The sequence below is a fragment of the Magnolia sinica genome, chromosome 3 (genome assembly GCF_029962835.1).
Source record: "Magnolia sinica isolate HGM2019 chromosome 3, MsV1, whole genome shotgun sequence".
In the NCBI taxonomy this organism is placed as follows: Eukaryota; Viridiplantae; Streptophyta; class Magnoliopsida; order Magnoliales; family Magnoliaceae; genus Magnolia; species Magnolia sinica.
The window spans coordinates 30,293,507-30,313,348 of record NC_080575.1 but is presented as its reverse complement, the minus strand read 5'-3'; the positions used below and the strand labels follow the sequence as shown (position 1 = coordinate 30,313,348).

Genomic DNA, 19,842 nt, shown 5'->3' with positions numbered 1-19,842 from the left:
AAAAATGTGAATATCCTACCATATGCTATTTGGATGTAGACGTGCAATACAAAGTGCACTCTATTATTCCAAGAACCCGTAACTATCACCATCCAAATGAAAGTTACACAACCAATGTTTCTAGGAAACAATCAGTATGGTCATCCATCATGTATCTTTTCCTTGCATCTATGCTTGACCCAATCAATATGGTCCAATTGATGCATGGGTTGGATGTCATACACATGCTAGGGTGGGCCCACATGAATTTGGGGGTTTACTACATCAAATTGCGCTCCCATTGTTCCTAGTGGTGTGGCCCACCTGATGGTTGGACAGTCTGATTTTTGGGATGTCTCATTTTCATTTTGGTGTGATCTTGTTGGATGGGTTGGATGTCATACAAACACCGTGTAGACCCCATTTTTTATTGTTACCATCTTAACTATGATGGCTGTTGCGAAAACTTAGTGATTTCCCAAAGATCCAATTAAAACATTCCCCCAAGAACTCCGTTTATGATGATGTCAGATTTCTACAAAGATAACAACTCAAAAGAAGGGTTGAGATCTTTATTTTACGCGATTTAATTGTGTAACACATTTCCATGAAGATTTTTCCGATGCATATCCTCTAACCGATGAGGTCTCTCCCCTATCTATTGTAGATGGAAGGCTAAGGGAGACGTACACCATCCATTGAGGGGACCACACACATTGCACGTGTGAAGGAGAGATGAAGAAGGGATGAAGATTGATGATGGGAGACGGCTTTTTCTCTCTTTTCTCTTCACAAGGTGATGCCCGAGGGGGAGTTCGTCCAAGGGTTCTCTCTCTCTCTCTCTCTCTAACTACCTTTTGCAATATATCTCAAGTAAAGAGGGATTACGGTTTTAGGGGTTCACCCAAATATGGTGCTCTATTGCCCTATGAACTTCGGTGTTCCCTATTATAAAGGAAACTACCTTATACATGCATATACTCATGATCTAATCCTTCCATTGTCTAGCATCCACTATAAATCTAGATCCTATGTGGATCAAGTAATGAACCAACAGATCTGTGCCATCAAGTCATCATTAAGTATGATAAAACAAATTTTAATAGTTAAAACAAAAGTCTAATGATTGAAAACCTTCATAAAGCCAATTAAAAGCTTTTTAAGTGTAGTGCCATGTGGTAAAGCCACTTGATAAACCCCTGATCTAATAAGATCCAGCCCACAACAAGTCTCTAGGTAAACCCAATGAATTACATGTTGGTTCAAGTAGGAATCAATGAATCTTAATGGACGTACCCAGCATCACCCATTTTCGGTGGCCTTTATGAAACTTCATAAAGTATGCTAAAGTCACCCAGTCAAGATCCATGACCATTACTCCTTAGATCTAAGGATTGATCACCTTTCTTGCACCATCAAGCCCTTGATCCCATGATCATAGTCCATGCTAATGGGCCCCCATACTATTGGTAACTTCAATCCTCCAATGCAAGGGTTCAAAGGTATGATACTAGGATCCTATATCCATGGCACACTTGCACTCTCGTGTAGGGTAAAGGCAAAGACACAACTAATACCAATTAGGCCCTTGATGGTGGAGACCTTCCATCTCGACCCGAGTTAGTCCCCTCACACAGGATGACCATACATCTTAATGAATGATCCATAAATGTATCCTAAGCATCTGTGCCGATCATGGATTAACAGGGTACTGAGATCTATGGACTACAACTCACCTCGGTGAATGACTAGTGTCATATCTCATGTTCTTAAGGACTAGAGGATTCACTCTTCACATAACCTTATTCATCCAAGGCAACACCAAATATTGTCTAAAAGACTCGTGGTCATTAATATCAACGGCTAAGATCAACCTTGTCAATCGTCACCAATTCAGTTCCCAATAGTGGAGACCTTCCATCCTCACCCAATTCAGTCCCTTCACATAGGATGACCATATGCCTTAATGAATGATGTCCACAGACGTGTCCTAAGCATTAGTGCCGGACATAGGAGAGTAGGTTTTGGTATAGTCGATGTCGAGAGTTTTGAGTGTATCCTTTAGCAACTAAGTGGGCTTTCAATCGTTCAGCAATGCCATCAGGCTGCAATTTAATAGTATACACTCATCGACAACCAACAACACATTTACTGGCTTGAAGACTAGTTAGTTCCCAAGTGTCATTTTGATAAAGTGCAACCATCTCTTCTTTTATAGCCTACTTGCACCCCTCATGTGATAAGGTTTCTTGATATGACTTACGAATATAATGAGATGACAAAGACAAGGAAAAGTTATAAAAGATGAAAGACAGACAATGAAAAGAAACAAATTTAGAGATATGGTGGTTGGTACACGCATGCTTACCTTTGCTAAGAAGCAATAAGGAGATTGGATGAATTAGGAGATGAGTGAAGTGACTAGATTAATAGGATTGGAAGAAGATATGGTGGATAGCATATCATGGTTGGCCGCATTATCTCCTCTTTTTCGTCATGACTAGACTTTAAGTCTAGGCTCAACAATAAGAATGGGCAAACTAATGTAATGAGGTGATTGGATAGTCTTCTTCAATAAGAATAGGCACAAGCACTATGGGATGTGATAGGGAAGCTTCCAAGTCAAGAGATTTGATGTCATTTGCGAAGAATGGAGTGGACTCAAAGAAGGTAACATTGACACATATAATTTGTCTTCAAAGATGAGGACTATAATACCTATAACCCTCTGTGCTCTAAAATACTCAAGAAAAATACATTTAATTGCTCTACGGTCTAATTTATCATGGCTCAACTCCAACTGATGAACAAAACATACACACCCAAAACCTTTAAGGGCAAAGAAAATAATGGAATACCTAGTAATAAAACTGCACAAGGCAATTGACCTATCAAGATAGTAGAGGGCATTTTATTGATTAGATAACATACTATAGGAATAGAGGAAGAGGAAAGAAACCGAAGATTTCACATAGAACTTTTGATCGAAAAATCAATCTCACTCCAAAACCTTTTTGGGACATTCATATGAATCAACAAGACGTGTCACCTCAAGTAACTGACGATTTTTCTGTTTTGCAATTCCGTTTTGTTCTGGAGTGTGGGCATATGATGTTTGATGCAAAATACCATTTTTGTATAAATACAAGATACAAATTGGATATATACTCCTTATCATTATTCGAACAAAAAACACACATTCTAGAGTTAAATTGATTTTGTACTTCTATATGAAAGATCTTAAAAATAGAGAACAATTTAGATCTATCTTTCATAAAATAAAGCCAAGTCATTCTTAAAAAATCACTAGCAAAGGTAACGAAAAATATTTATTCCTTAACACACTAGAGACTCGAACAAGTCCTGAAACATTTGAATGATCCAAGGCAAATGGAGCTAGACTAAGTTTTTTGGCACATGGTGGAGAAAGTAACTCAATGATGCTTATTTATACACTTCGCATCTAAAGCTGACACCAACGATAATGAAGGAATGACACTTTAGGGAATCATCAAGGACGGGTGACTGAGACGACAATACCACTAGTAAGGAGAGATGTTGTTCTGCATTACTGCTTCAATTACTTCACAGTTAAGATAGTAAAGCCTACTATGTTCATGTCCTTTACCAATCTTCTACTTTGTGTTTAGGTCCTGGAAAACAATAGTGTGAAGGATAAAAAAATCATAGAATAGTTAAGTGATTTTGTGAGTTTACTAATAAACATAAGGCTGAAAGGAAATTAGGTACAAAGAGATGGATGACAATGAAAAAAATGAACTTGAATGAATAATACCCATTCACACACTTTTGACCAAGTATCATCTGCAAAAGTGACCAAACTCGACTACAATGCATTAATAGAAGAAAAGGCACTTGACTCATTTGTCATATGGTTAGAAACACTAGAGTTGACGAACCATGGAGTAGAGGATTTTGGACTCTCAATAAGTCATACTTGAGTTCACGGATGTGGTAGTAATGTTAAGTTGATTTTTCAGTAACTTAGAGAGTACTCATCTTTGGTAAGTGTGGCTATGTCACCAAATTTACTTGGTTGCGGAGTTGTAGGAGTAGACCCGGTAGAACGAGACTCACTACTCCCTTTAGAATAAGATACTTGACTTGCCCAAGTTAGCTTCCCATGGATGTCCCAATATTTCTCAATAGTATGGTTTGTAAGCCACAATGAGTACACTTCCTAAGTCCACGACCTCTACCACTACCTCCTCTTACATCATTATGAGTACCTTAATAATCTTTGTCACCTCCATGTTACCTTTTGGTCACCGCAACCACCACCTCTGCCTTGTCTAGCAAATAATGGAAAAACAAAAATATTACTGGCTGCGCCCATAGAGTCAACCGATACACGTTGAAGGCAAGCATAAATTTTATTTAGAGATAGAACATCATTGACCCCCAAAATTTGCGCACACTAGCTCCTATTCCAGTTTCAAGCTAGATAGGAATTTAGCTACACAAAACTCCTCACACTGCTTACATTATTTCTCCAGATCATTAGTAAGTGACTGATATACATTCAACTCCTCTTAAATTCCATTGAATTTAGAACAATATTCATCAATGGACTGATCCCCTTGTTGGAATGTAAAATTCTCTCAAACAACTGATATGTATGTGAGATGTTTTTATTAGATGAATACATCTCTCGTAACGCATCCCACAACTCCTTGCCGTATCTAGAAACATCACATTCCCACTAACAGATATTTCCATAATGTTCCACAATGACGTGATGATTTGGTTTGTCTGCGGTCTTATATTTAAATTTGCCAATGGTTGTCAAGAACATCTGGATAGATTTAGACCACTGGAGATAATTTGCTCAATTTAGTTTTATATACGTTATTTGAACCCCTAGAGAATCAAATAGATTTAGGAACCCAAATATTTGATCACCAAGGTGTTCTGTATCCGTTATGATACGCCCGTAAAGGCCGATACGTATAGGTAACGGCCATGACCGTTACACGATACGGGGGTGAAAAGGGGCAGTTAGTGTTTTGAGACCGTATCAGCCGTTACGGTGGCCGTAAAGCCCATTATAGGGCATAATGACCGTTACTCCCGTAACAGTTGAAAAATGATCACTATTTTTTTTTTCTATTTAAATTCAATTTTCTCCTCTTTTTCACTTTTCTCATTCCAAAAATTCTCATAAATCATTTTATAATAGATTTCGACCACTCTTACTATAGCTTTTAAGATTAAAATTGTGGATTGAAGTGATTTGAGTGAATAGACTCTCCAAGGGTCTTTTTTTTTTTCAAAAAATTGAAAAAGCAATATTTATGCCTTTTTCTGATTTCTAGTTCTAATGCTTGATTTTGATGTGTAAAAATTAGAGACATAATCATATTAAGCAATTCGCTGGACAGCCCGATACAACACTCTCAATAAAGAGTGGACCGTTACAGTACCATAAACATGTTCAAAACAAAAAATGAATACATATTTGAAATATTTATATTATTCTTGATTTTTTAGGTATTTTTTCAAAATTTTTCGGGCAAAAGAAAATTTTCAACCATTATGGGGGTCGTAACGGTCGTTACACCCCCGTATCAGCCGTTATGGCCGATTCCCGTATCGGTAATGGTGGTGACCATTACGGCCACCGTTAACGATATAGAATACCTTGTTGATCACCCTTGATTTCCATTAGAAGAAATTAAAGAGAATAATATAGTGCTGACAGAAATGAGAACTAACTCATCCAGATATAAGAACTCTCCAATTGCATGCTCAACATGATTTACGCAACACACATGACGAAAAAAATCAACCCACATGTTCTAATCGAACATGAGGAGTGATGATCACGAACACACCATTCACACTCACATGCAAATCATTACAAAAGCCTAACCAAAAAAGGAAAAAAAGTAAAAAAGAAGAAGAAACCCTAAGTTTTTTTAGAGAACATTCAACACAAGGGAGATATGAAGAGCAAAAAGGAGAAGAAAAAGAAGAATTCATGAGATAGAAGAGAAGAAGTTGGAGTAAATCAGAACGAAGCCTGCTTTGGTACCATGTAGAGTTACACAAAAGTGAAAGGAAATAGAAAAGAGGAAGAAAGGTGATGGAAAAAGAGAATGGACAGAGAAAACTGGGATTATACGTCCTACCCTCTCCCTTTTTATATCAAGTCAAAAAAGCAAAAATGGCAAAAATACCCTACCTACCTACAATATGACATGTGCATATTAAGTGTACCCAATATACTAAAAAAAAATTGTAACTAATAAACTAAATAAAGGGGCACATGGACAAAACTTAGGACTAGGTGGGCCATATAACAATATGACCCCCTATTACAGTCATCTAGGTGGGCTTGAACCACCACATCCACAATCATCAACAGAGGGAAAAAAAAAATCAAGGAATAAATGAGGGGAGAAATAAACATCTACTCTTTCAACGCGATGCCCTTGAATTTTGCAGTAAAGTGAGGGAAGTTTGTGTTGAAATTAAGTGCCCAAGCAAGGGATATAGGTGCATTAAAATGTACCCTACCCAAATGGAATTTGATAATTGCCACAAATATTATGGTTGTTGTTGTTCTTTTCCTGCCTATGAAAGATCAAGCCTTTGGTCCGTCTCCATATTTACATATCCAAAAGTGTTGATGAATGGGTTTTTGAACTGTAACCTCTTAGAGGGATGAGAAAATGTTGCACAATTTCCAAAAAAATGTATTCATCTAATAAAAACATCACATAAAAGGTTGCATCAACCATATAAGCATAGTTGTAAAAATCTTACTACATACGATTAAAGATTTAAGCCAAATCTTAGGCAAAACGATTTGAATCCCTTTTGGATGAATCCCACAATTCTACGATTTACATTTCGATTCCCAATTTATGATTCAAATTATATTATTCTATTCTTTTAAATTTATTTTTTATTTTTTTATTTGGCTTCTAGTTTTTAAATTGGCGGGGGCTTTAAGAATCTTAGGTCAGCTATTTTATCTATTCTTTAAAGGATGAATCTTCATTATTAAATTGTGGAGCTTTTCTTAATGATTCCTTACCTCTTAGTCAAGACGCAATATTGATATATGACTTGTTATTATTATTATTATTTTTTATGGATGGTCATCATTTTGTGGACCTACATGTATTGTGCTAATGGTGGTTAGGATTTGACATCAACTTAAAGACTTAATTTCTTTTTCTTTTTCCCATATCTTGAATTCAAGTTGTGTTTTTTTTTTTTTCTTCTAGGTTTTGTTATGTGATTTTGAATTCAAGGGTTTAATTAGTTCTTTTAATAAAAAATAAAACTTATTAAAAGATTTGTCTTTGAAGGCCTCATTAGGAACTTGCACTTATGGCTTTTGAATTTAAACCATGATGGCATTTACGATTTGAAGGGAACATTGTTTTCAAGTCCACCGAGTTAGTGGCAATACTTTTTTGGAATGATTTAAGCTTTATTATGAGTGACTAAGACACATAATGCACCTATTATACAGCTTCTAAATTGATAATGTCATGATATATTACTTGGTGCATACTGATGGATAAAAGGATCATTGATATTTTTCTTATGTTTTTGATTTATTTATAGTTTCTTCAAATTTCTTTTCTAATATTTTAAACTTAGGTTGTGTTTGCCATCTCTACAAATAAGAGCTTATTGGCTTATTTCTAAAAAAATAAGTGTTTAGATAGTTTGGTAAAAGTCTAATTAGGTGGCTTATTTGTTTAGAAAGTAGCAAATAAGCTCCGATTTTATAAATTGGAGAGGGATTACTTTTTGACAAAGAGCTTATTTGGCTTAAGCGGGTAGACATTTTTGGACAAGTTTGTCCTTAAACTTTTCAAGTAATTCCCATCTTGCCCTCTTATCTTCTTTTTACAATCTCTTCAAGGTAGGCCCACATGATGAACAATCCATATTGAAGGTGGGGCCCCCACATGATGGATGGCCTGCATCAAAGTGTGGTCCCACATGATGGACGTTCCATATCAAGCAGGCCCTACCTGATGAATGGTACACATCAAAGGTGGGACCCACATGAAGGATGGTGGACATTGAATGTGGGACCACATGATGGAAGGTTGACATTAAAGGTGGGACCACATGATGAATGACCCATATTGAAGGTTGATCCCCACATGATGGACAGTCCACAACAAAGGTGGGACCTACATGATGGACGGTGGACATCGAAGGTGGGTCCCACATGATAGATGGTTCGGATAAAAATGTGGCCCTGCATGATAGACTATCTACATCAAGTGGGCCCCATATGATGGATGGTGGATATGAAAGGTGGGCCCCTCATGATGAACAGCCCATATTGAATGTGGGGCCCATATGATGTATGGTCCACATCAAGGTGGGCCTACATAATGAACAGTTCACATCAAAGGTGGGCGTCACATGATGGATGATGGTCATTGAGGGTGGGCTCACATGATGGCCAGTTGATATCAAAGGTGGGTCCACATAATGGAAGGAGAGGGCTTCACATGATGGATGACCCACATCAAAGTGTGGTTCCTCATAATGGACGGTTCACATCAAGTGGGCCCCACCTAATGGGCGGCCCACATCCAAGTCTCGCATGATGGATGGCCCATATCTAAAGTGGGCCATATGATGGTGTGCCCCACACAATGAATGGTGGATATCAAAAGTGGGCCTCACATGATGGACAACTCACTTCGAAGGTAGGGTCCACACTATGGACACATCAAATGTGGACTCCACGTGATGGGTGATGGGTAGTGGACATTGAGGGGCCCCACATAAAGGACAATTAGCCTTGATGGTGGGCTCCACATGATGGATGACCTTCATCAAGGTGGGCCCCTAATGATAAATGGTCCACATCCAAGACAGGCCTTGCATGATAAACGACCCACACTGAAGGTTTGGCTCATATGATGGACGGTCCACATCAAAGGTAGGCTCCATACGATGGTCGATCCACATCTAATGTACGCTATAATGGATGGCCCAAATGTCTTAAAATATGAAGATTGTAGCCATCCATTCCTTTGTCATTTTGGGCAGGATTCATCTATGGTGAGATCCATCAAAACAGCCATTTGGATTGCTTTTATAATAGAGTTGTTGTAATCTTTAAAAATGACATCATCTACCCTTAAAAAAAGCTCTTATTTGAAGGTTTTACCAAACGTGCTTATTTCCAATAAGAGCGGTTTTTGGACTTGAAAAAGTGATTTTACCAAACGAGCTCATTTAAAACAACAGCTAGAACAAAAAGAGCTTATTAGAGCAACTCTTATTGAAAAAGCTCTTATTGAATTAGAGTAGAGATGCCAAACAAACCCTTGGAAAAATCTTACAATTTACGATATGATTTGTGATAGGATAAAGATTATGAAAATATTGTGATATAGGGAACAACAATTTTAATTCTCCAAAACTGTGTGCAAACTCAACTGGAGATGAGCCTGCTTTATCTGTTTCCTGTTCGTGGAAGCGATGATGTTTTTGTAGGACTGTATGACAACAATGATGACATGGTGTCACAAGTCCAACCATTCAAAATAGTTAAGAATGTCAATTAAGTGACCATACTGTAACAATTTTCACACAGTTACGTGGTATCACAGACAACACGAGGTCGACGGATTTCTAGTTATAAATCGTTTATGTGTGAATTTATCACAGTCACAGACATGTTATTCGTAAGAACAGAATTGAATATCAATCACCCTTCTAGAGAATACAATCAATGAATGACAGTCAATGGGATGTAACTACTGTTTTTTCTTCCATGTTCAAGTACAACAAAGAGTAATCTTGTAATTGTAAGCAGAATAAATGCGTCATAACAAAATAAAAATGAACTAAATGTTATTTACTTCCCTGATTCCCATTTAACAAGCAAATTCTATAAGAAAACTAGGTATTCAGGCTATAAAGTAGAATGCTTTATGATGTGGATTACAGGAACTGCATACCTATGACTTTGTTGGTGGACCATCCAGAAGGATGAGACATGGTCAGGAGCTGAAAGATCCAAAATGGGAATAGCGTCCTGCCAAAAACCAAGACACAAGTACTTTAAATAAAAAAGTTTGTAACATCTAACATGAACCTCAAGTAGAAACTTGTTGCATCCTAAGAACAACTTGTCAGTTACCTTTTCCAGAACCCAACCGCCTTGAAGAAACAATGTAAGGTAAATAGATTTTTGAATGTCCGCTGAATAAACGAAAGCACTGCTTCCAGATGTGACAATACCATGTTGGCGCTCAACTCTGTTCCCTTCCTTTGTTCTCTCCCAGATGGCATAGTCTGCTTGACAAGGAAGCCTATTCTCCAATTTGATGGGTGAATTTATTGATATTTTCCAATCATAAACAGGAGAGTTCAGTTCAGTGTGATGAACTGAAGCATCAGTCCCAACACTGAGCCAGACATATTGTTTACTGCCAATAGTGGGATTGCAGTACATGAGCATATCCTTCTTCTCAAGCTGATTCAACTTAAAACTAGGCATTGAACTAGTTCCGGATTTCATGGTATTTTGCCTAGAAAAAGAACCCTGTTCAATGGGTGATTGGTCACTCCCACTGCCGTGCACATAACCAACAGTGACAGCACGTCCCCATGTAAATGAGATCTGAGGATATTCAACATAGGGACGAACTTGCAGGCACAAATCTGAATCCCTACCCGTGCTCCTCCAAGGTAAAACTGCTGATGACTTTGGTGCAATGACAGCAAAAACATTCCTCGTGATATTGGTGCTAGTCTCAGGTACCTGCTGTCTTGCGCGTACCCAACGCCTTCGCCGAACAAAATCCAAAGTTGACTTTGTGCGGGATTTTGTAGAAGTTGGAGGCCATTGTATACTTTGATAGTCAGCTCCATATGCCCAACCATCAGCATCCACAAACTTGGACTTTTCTATTGTCCATGGAGATGTCCATTGCCATCCCGCAGGGAGAGGGGGCTCGAAGAAATCCTTAAAAACAGAAAAGAATGGAAAAGTAAGTACCAGCTATCTAGTGAAAAACATTAAATTAATGAGCTATGAACTGTAACAAATTAGTGCTGTACCTTGGATGAGTAGGAGAAATCCCTCGTACTCCATCGTCCTGGATCATTACCACGAAAACCGGGCCATTTGTTTCCCCAACCAGAAATTGGTTGATACCTCTGGTTCTCAAAGATTTCCTCTGTAACTACTGCGCAGTTGTTTGTCTCTGAGATTGGAAAAGCATGACTATCGAGCATAGACGCGGGACAGGCAGAAACTTCCAAAGGAACATCTGCATCGTTTACGACTACTGCAAGACCCCTGAGTATAGCATGCTTCCTTCCATTCTTCATGATAACCTCCAAGGCAAAGAAATTTTCATTTAATGTTTTAGGGACTACTGATAGTGGTAGCAACGACCGAAAGCTCTCCCAAGGACCCTCAGGGTCAAGCCCTACCCAGAAGCCCACACCACTATCAGTGGCTTTTGTACTTTCCATCTCCCTTTGGAAGTTGACAATTGTTTTCTTTTCAAAGTAAGAGGTAGAAACTAATAAACACCCACAATCTTTCCTGCCATCATCGGCAGTCAACCGGCCCTGGAAGAATATAATAATCACATGAGAAAGAAATATATAATGTCAAAGATTTGTGACATGCACGCATGTGCACAGTGCTCATGCATGTTTGTTCACCAGTGTTATGTGCTCAAGTATGACATGGCTGCATAAAATTCACCCTTCTCTGTAGTGGATATGACGAGAGATTCTTCACATCATTTGGTTGATGCAGCATACTCGCTGAAGCTAATCGTTTGAGTTTACCAACAGAGTTTCCAATATCAATAGAAAATGCACCAATGACTTCACCTACATCATCCAAATAATCTTATAAGATTCAAACAAAAATATTCGAATAGAACTTCACATAGTCAATCATATTCGAACCGAAAGATTTTTCCATATCAAATACCGAGATTTAATTGAGGCAGTAAACAGGATGGGTACTGGTGTACTTGTATCCGGTGTTTGAAATATCGGTATCGCGCAATGTATTACAACCTTGGGATACAGATACGTATCGGTTATCGCACGGGATATATCGTTTGTATCGCGTAATTTATCACACTTTTTGGGAAACATGGGGAAACATCGGCCAAATGGTTGAATTTTTTATGAAACTTCAGGGATTATTTAAAAAGACCTTAATACACACTTTTAAATCATAAAATCTCAAAAAAAAAAGAAAAAAAGAAAAAAAAGTGCACATAATAATTTTCCTTTGTATAGGGTCCTAAGTTATGCGTTATCTAATTGAACTAAGGTAACTATATTCAATATGATGCATAACATTTATAAATGTATAAAGATGTGTATGAAAACATAACCAATGCATTCAAAAGCAAAAGATATAGTAGAAATTAGAAAACATACCTATCAATGATGTTGGTATTCAATATCTACCCCGTCCATCCGTTTTTCCATATCATTTTAGGACATTATCCAAAAAATGAAGCAAATCCAATAATCAGGGGGACCATACCATAAGAAACAATGGTGATTAACCATTAATGGGCCACAAAAGTTTTGGATCAAGCTGATAATTGTTTTTCCCCTTTATTCAAACTTATGTGGACTACACAAGTGAAAACAGTTGGAATTGATGCTACCATCGAAAGCTTCTTGGAGCCGCAAAAGGCTCTGATCAATTAATGCTACTGTCGAGAAAAAATAGGGCCCACCTTGATGCACGTACGACAAATCCACATTGTCCATTTGTTTTGCAACTTGATTTTAGGGGTTGGCCTAAAAAATGAGACAAATACAAATTTTAGGTAGATGTGGACCACTCCACACAAAATAGTGGTTATTGACCATTAAAAATTTTGTGGGCCATAATTTTCTTTTTTTGGGATCAAGTCGATATTTGTTTTTTCCTTTCATCCAAGTCTGTGTGAACTTATCAACAGGTTGGATGGTCATAGTGGACCTTAGAAAGTTTTCAATGGTGGGGGATCAATGACCACTATTTCTTATAGTGTGGTTCACTTGAAACTTGTAACCGTTTCTTTTTGGGACCATGCCATAAAATAAGCAGTCCAAACAGATGGACGGTGTTGATATGCAGTACATGCATCGAGGTGGGCCTTAAAAGTATACTCATGTACGCAATTTGTTTGGTCAAATCCAAGTAACCAACAACTTGAATGGGACCCTGACCATGGGGCTACCTCGACATAAGATGGTGTATCAACACCGTCAATTCATTTTAACATATCATTTTAGGGCGTGGGCCAAAAAACAAGGTAGATCCAAATCTGAGGTGGACCACACCACACAAAATAGTGGTCATTGAAAGACCGCCATTAAACTTTTTTGGAGCTACAAAATTTTTGGATCAAGCTAATATTTATGTTTTCCCATCCAGGTTTGTCAAACCTTATGAACAGATTAGATGGCAAATAAACACCACAGTGGGCCCTAAGAAGCTTCAATGATGGACATCATTGCCACCACGGTTTTTGTGGTGTGGTACACTTGAGCCTTACATCTGTCTCCTTTTTGGGCTCATACCCTAAAATGACATATGAAAATGAATGGACGGTATGGATTGGCTGATGTACCACACACTAGTGACTTGGCTGGTGTGGGTACATGTCGTGCGAAGATGAGCGTTGACGCTCGTCGAGCTCCAGTTGTACAAATAGTTCAAAGGAGAACAAAGTTACATAGGCTCCACAATAATGCATTCATTATATCCACACCGTTCATCCATTTGGAGAGATCATTTTAGATCATGAGCTCAAAATGAGTCATATCCAAAGCTCAAGTGGACCACACCACAAATATCAGTGGGATAATGATTCTCACCGTAAAAATATTCGTATGGCCTACCATAATGTTTATTTTCCATCCAATCTGTTCATGAGGTCACACAAATCTGGATGAAGAGGAAAAACAAATATCATATTGATCCAAAACTTTTGCGACACTCAAAAAGGTTTCAATGGTAGACGCTCAATCTCCCACTGCCTATTTCAGTGTGGTCCACTTGATCTTTGGATCTGTCTTATTTTTTGGCTCAAGCCTTACGCCGAGCTCGCCAAATGGACGAACAGTTTGGATATGACATATACCTTATGATGGGACCCACAGAACATGGTGATGTCAACACACCATCCAGGTAGGTGGTGTGCGGTACACCAGCCCATCCGCGTCCCGTAATAAGGGCTCGGGGCCCCCCATTTTTTTTTCCCGAAGGAGAGAGGGTTCTGGCGTTCCGGAACTCTAAAATCTCTACCAAATCTATCAGTTGGCCGAGGATTTCTTTGGATTTCGCCGAGGATTTCTCCGGATTTCGCGATTTCTTTGAATTTCGACGGATTTCGCCCAAATCTCTCCCAAATAAGAGATTTTGTTATTGCGATTCGAATGGCCCTTCAAATACAGCTTTCGATTAGGGCGATCTCCTCTACAGGTACCGAAATTTACCCGTTGAAAGTTTGTTTGTTTGTTTGTTTTGGTTTTTTTTTTTTTTTTTAATAATTATGTTGTACCAACGTCAGTATCGTTGATATCACACGATATCGAACAATATTTGGTGATATTATGCGATATTTATCAATATATTGATCCATATAAAGTATTCTGCAAAAATTTTAAAATTTTTAGTATCTTTCGAAGGGTTTCGTATTGCTGGACTGCGAAACTGATAATATCGATACTTCGAACACTGCTTGTATCTAGGGTCACCTACGGAGTCAGGTTTGGGTGTGGGTACGATATTCGAGGTACTGGACTGGACTTTGAAAGGGTTCGATTACCGGTCAAGTATCGATTGTGTCTTTTCTATGTTCATTTGTAGGTCACTAATAATGGGACCCACATATACCAACTGGCATGGATGCTATCAATGTGACAAATATAGCCAAGATTTTGAAAATATCGGCATTCATTTCACCATCAATTCACAAAATGTTCTCATCATGACATTATCGCGAGATTTTTGAAATGTCAGCAGATTTTAAAATACATGTTTTTATTGCAATATTATCCCGAAAAATAGTAAAACATTGCGAAATTTGTTATCTAAATATATCTTTAAAATTTAAATTTAGTTAATAATCTAAAATAAATATTTTAAAATATTTATATTTTGGCTAGATTTTCTTGATAATATCCCAAGAAAAACATCGAAATTTGAAAATCTTTGAAAATTTCCAGGCTAACAAATTGCCAAAAACGAGTTTTGTCACTATGGATGCTATTCCTGTCTTGATGTATGAGGATCCTTAAAGACATCGTCCAAGTAATAGGACAATCACATTCCGTAACGGGTGCCATATATGGCGTATTGAATCCAAATCCCTTTTGATTTGGGATCCCATCAGGATCAGTAGGTTGAATTTTGAGCATGAACTAGGATTTGGGATGGGCTTGGGATCCGGAATCAGGTTTGGATTTGGCTTTATATGTTGTGTGGTTTTTCAATAACAAAAATATTATGAAATGAAGGATAAAAGTACATAAATCATATACACATGCAGTTGAGTTGACCTGAATTTAACCTAATCAGTAATGGGGTGTGAGATCTGGGTCCATACCCAATTGAATTGTGTTGGGCACTTTGGAGAGAGAGTACAACCCATTGTTCATTGATTGAAATTGTCGATGTCATGGGCAGAGAGAGAGAGAGAGAGAGAGAGAGAGAGAGAGAGAGAGAGAGAGAGGACCCAATTGGAACGTGTTGGGTACTTTGCAAAGACAGATAAAGGACCCGTTGTTCATTGAAGGGCAAATCCTCAATTGCCTTTTGTTTGTACAAGTAGGGCCTGCTATTCACTAATCCAAACCTTTGTTATTATGGGCCCTATCGTGTAAGGTCTAATCACCCAAAACCTATTAGTGGAAAAATCCTAAGCATCCAATATGTAGCCAAAAGAAAAGGTTAAGAAGCAAAATACAACAATGGTTCTCACTAAACCAATAAAAGGTCACATGCTCTATGGGCTTTTGGTTTGTAAAAGTAGGGCCCATTGTTCATTGGTCAAAGCCGTTCATATTATAGGCCACACGATGTAAGGTCCATGCACCCAAAATCTCTCAGATGGAAAGATCCTAAGCTTTTCAATATGTGGCTAACAAAGGGTTAAAACATAAAAAGCAACAAGGGTTCCTATTCAACCAATAAATAGCCAAATCTTCTATATAGGCAGAATCTTCAAATCTAGATGGAAATTAGGTGTATAAGTCATCTATAAAAAGCTTCAAATCATTATCGCCATCATCATTGAGGTTGGCTACATAAATCCTATTCTTCCATTCCACTCTATCAAGGGTCATAACTTTAGTTCGACCATAGGTCATCAAGTCCTTTATTACCATCTCCACCCACACCCATGTTCTTTAGTTAGGCCTTTCCCTTGCCCTTTTTGAGCCTTCAACATGTACCAACTCACTCTTAGTTGGCGCGGTTCTTGGTCTCTGTTGCACATGACCAAACCATCTAATTCTATTTTCCCCCAAATAAAAACCATCATAAAGTTTCAAATATTCAATACAAAAAGAGAGAAAAATCACTACAATTCATGCACACCTCGATTGACACCTCCAATTACATTTCCATGCAGACACCTAGTAAGGACTCCATTCGATAAATGATCTAATCTAAAAAGCCACAAAAAAGGAATAAAAAATCAAGTCACCAACCAAATTTCCATGCACACCCCCATTCACACCTCCATTCAACACATGGTTTAATTGAAAAGTAAACTAAAAAACTACATAGCTTTATTGTGGGGACTGTGGCTCACACATCCATTTACACTTGCATTGGTACCTCCATGTATTCCAGTGTCCACGTATCGATTCACTCAGTTATTCAACGTTTATAGTCAAACAAGTGTAGTTCTAAATATCGGTATCATATTGGCTTGATATGATATGTGACATGAGGTCGTATCCAATGTTTTAAATATCGATGATATCGGCTGATATACCCCATGATACATCTTGTATCCCACCCGTGCGATGCGTAATGCATAGGTAGTTCCGATATATCCCACACATTCGGTTCGGTGAGCATTTTCAATTTTCGATCCATTTTTTATTGAAATTATGTTAAATCAGTGTCAAATGGTTACAAATTCATTGATTTTTCATGTTTTGCATGAGAAGTCATGGAGTTGGAGCTTTGATTTCGATATCCATTGCTTCTTCATATTCTCCATGTTTTTTTTTTTTAATAGAAATTTTACTTCAACCAACTATCAATTGAGACTAGTTTGGAAGTATTTAGAACATGAGTACTTGATGAAATGATCATCACATACACTCTAATTTAGAAATTCAAGTGTAAGTGGTCCGATTTGGGGAAAATTGGAGAAAATTTGAAAATTCCCCAATTTCTCCCAAATTGCTTGCAATGTTGCCCTCCAAACATGAAATCAAGCATGTATGAGGGCTGATCTACTGATTTGTTGAGTCCTTGTCAATTTTCGAAAAATAAAAAATCATTATTAATTAAAAATTAATAAAAATATTAATTTTATTTTGAAATTTTCCTTCAACTAGTTGTCAATTGAGAATAATTTTGAAGTATGTAGGAGGTGTTTGATGAAATGATCATCTCATACATTTTAAATGTTATACATTCAATTTGAATATAATTGCATTAGTTTAGTTAGACAGCGCATGGCTTAGGACCCATACAAAGGAAACCTATTATGTGCACTTCTTTTTTGACATGTTATGATTTAAAAGTGTGGATTAAGGTCTTTTTAAAATCCTTGAAATTTCATTGAAAAATTCAACCATTTTCCCAATGTTTCCTCATGTTTCCCAAAAAGTGCAATAAATTACACGATACAAACAATATATCCCGTGCGATAACCGATACGTATCTGTATCCCAAGGGTGCGATACGTAACGCGATACTGATATTTCGAACACTAGTCGTATTAACCCGTTATGATTTTTTTTTTTGGTCATGTATTAGGCCGTATTGTCTCCAATATTTTTGTACAGATATACAAGACCCAAAACCGACTTTAGAACTCTTCAACATACGACTTTAGAGTCATTTTCGACAAGATTTGCATGAATTTGGAGGATTAAAGCAACCGATTTTGAGTGGATTCAAAGAATCGAAGCCTTGGGACCCGATTTTGAAAAAATTGTAAAAAAAGGTTAAAAAACTTTTTTCTTTTGTTCTTTTTCTTGTTTATTCTTCTTGGAATCTATTCGAATAATCATCATGAGCCTAGATCTATTAAACTATACTAGATTTGATGAGACCCATGTCATCTCCAAGAACGGCCATAATCATGTATTTTTTCGCTGTCTAGTATTACCCATCAAAATTTTTAGCTTCCAAAAACCTAACAGACATTGTCAATAATAGTGAACTATCGCATCACTTCCACTTGTGAGCTACCAGATCAGGCGTCAATGGCTATCTTCGGATGAGATCTACCAATAAGAGTTGTCAGGGATTTGATGTGTTTGTTCGTTGTTAATTTCATCTCCGTGTTTGTTTTGGCCATCCCATGTAAACATACCACCTAGATTTACAAAAGAAATCACAACAAGAGCGGTTTTTGCATTTTCAAATCTTTTATCATTCACATATGAATTATGATTTCTTTTATCGTTCACACATGAGTTATGGTCCAATACCAGAGAACCTACCAAGGTTGATTCTAGAGCATGAGTAAAGGAAGGTTCATGTTCCGCAGAAACCTGACCATAAAACTTTTCCAAACTAGCATTTAAAAAGCTGATGATGATGTATAATGTACGGTCCAAGTTGTCTTTTTTAGTAGCGGTACATCCAATCTAACAAATTTGAAAGGTGAAGTCATCTGCATAAAGATTCCTATAGTGATTGGAAAAGAATCTAAAACTACAAAATAAGAATGAAACCCAATGTAATTAACAAATAAATTTTTAGCAATTAGTAAGAAAACAAACAACTTAACAAATTATTTTGCCTAGTATAATATTTCCTTTGGCAATAGGATAGCCTCCTCATTGTATTGGAGAAGAGGCACTGTAAATGACAAGAAATTGACACACATACAATCATCATCATCATCATCACCATCTAAGCCTTATCCCAACAAATTGGGGTTGGCTACACGTTTTCTGCCATTCTACTCTATCAAGGGCCATTACTTCAGTTAGACAGAGGTCATCAAGACTTTTCTTACTACTTCCACCCGTCCCTTTGGGCCTTCCTCTTGCCCTTTTAGAGCCTTCGACTTGTACGAACTCACTCCTAATCAATGTTTTAAATATCGATGACATCGGCCGATATGTCTCACGATATATCTTGTATCTCACTTGTGCGATACAAAATGCATAGGTAGTGCCGATATATCCCACATGTTCGATCTAGTGAGCATTTTCAATTTCCAATCCTTTTTTTTTTTTTTTTTTTTGTTGAAATTATGTTAAATCAGTGTCAAATGGTTACAAATCCATTAGTTCTTCATGTTTTGCATGAACAATCATGGAGTTGGAGCTTTGATATCGATAGCCATTGGTTCTCCATGTTTTTTGTTTTCAAAATTTTCTTTCAACCAGTTGTCATTGTCAATTGAGACTGAGTATTTGATGACATAATCATCACATATACTCTAGTTTCGAAATTTGAGTGTAGGCGGTCTGATTTGGGAAAAATTAGGGAAAATTCGAAACTTCCCCAATTTCTCCCAAATTGCTTGCAGTGTTGCACTCAAAACATGAAATCAAGCATGTATGAGGGCTGATCTACTGATTTGTTAAGTCCTTGTCAATTTTTGAAAAATAAAAACCATTTGTCAATTAAAATTAATAAAAAAATTATTAAAACATTAATTTTTT

At 37.3% G+C, this 19,842-nt stretch overlaps 1 protein-coding gene across 1 annotated transcript in view; it reads right to left on the bottom strand.

Annotated features, from left to right (window-relative positions):
- LOC131239768 (uncharacterized) overlaps window positions 1–19,842 on the bottom strand; it is a 226,098-nt gene that overhangs the window by 12,238 nt on the left and 194,018 nt on the right. Inside the window, exons 48-51 of the mRNA XM_058237630.1 lie at window positions 11,717–11,847; window positions 11,059–11,577; window positions 10,136–10,963; window positions 9,954–10,030 (exon numbers count right to left, since the gene is read on the bottom strand). Coding sequence (XP_058093613.1) covers window positions 9,954–10,030; window positions 10,136–10,963; window positions 11,059–11,577; window positions 11,717–11,847 — 1,555 coding nt within the window. The remainder of the gene's footprint in view (window positions 1–9,953; window positions 10,031–10,135; window positions 10,964–11,058; window positions 11,578–11,716; window positions 11,848–19,842) is intronic.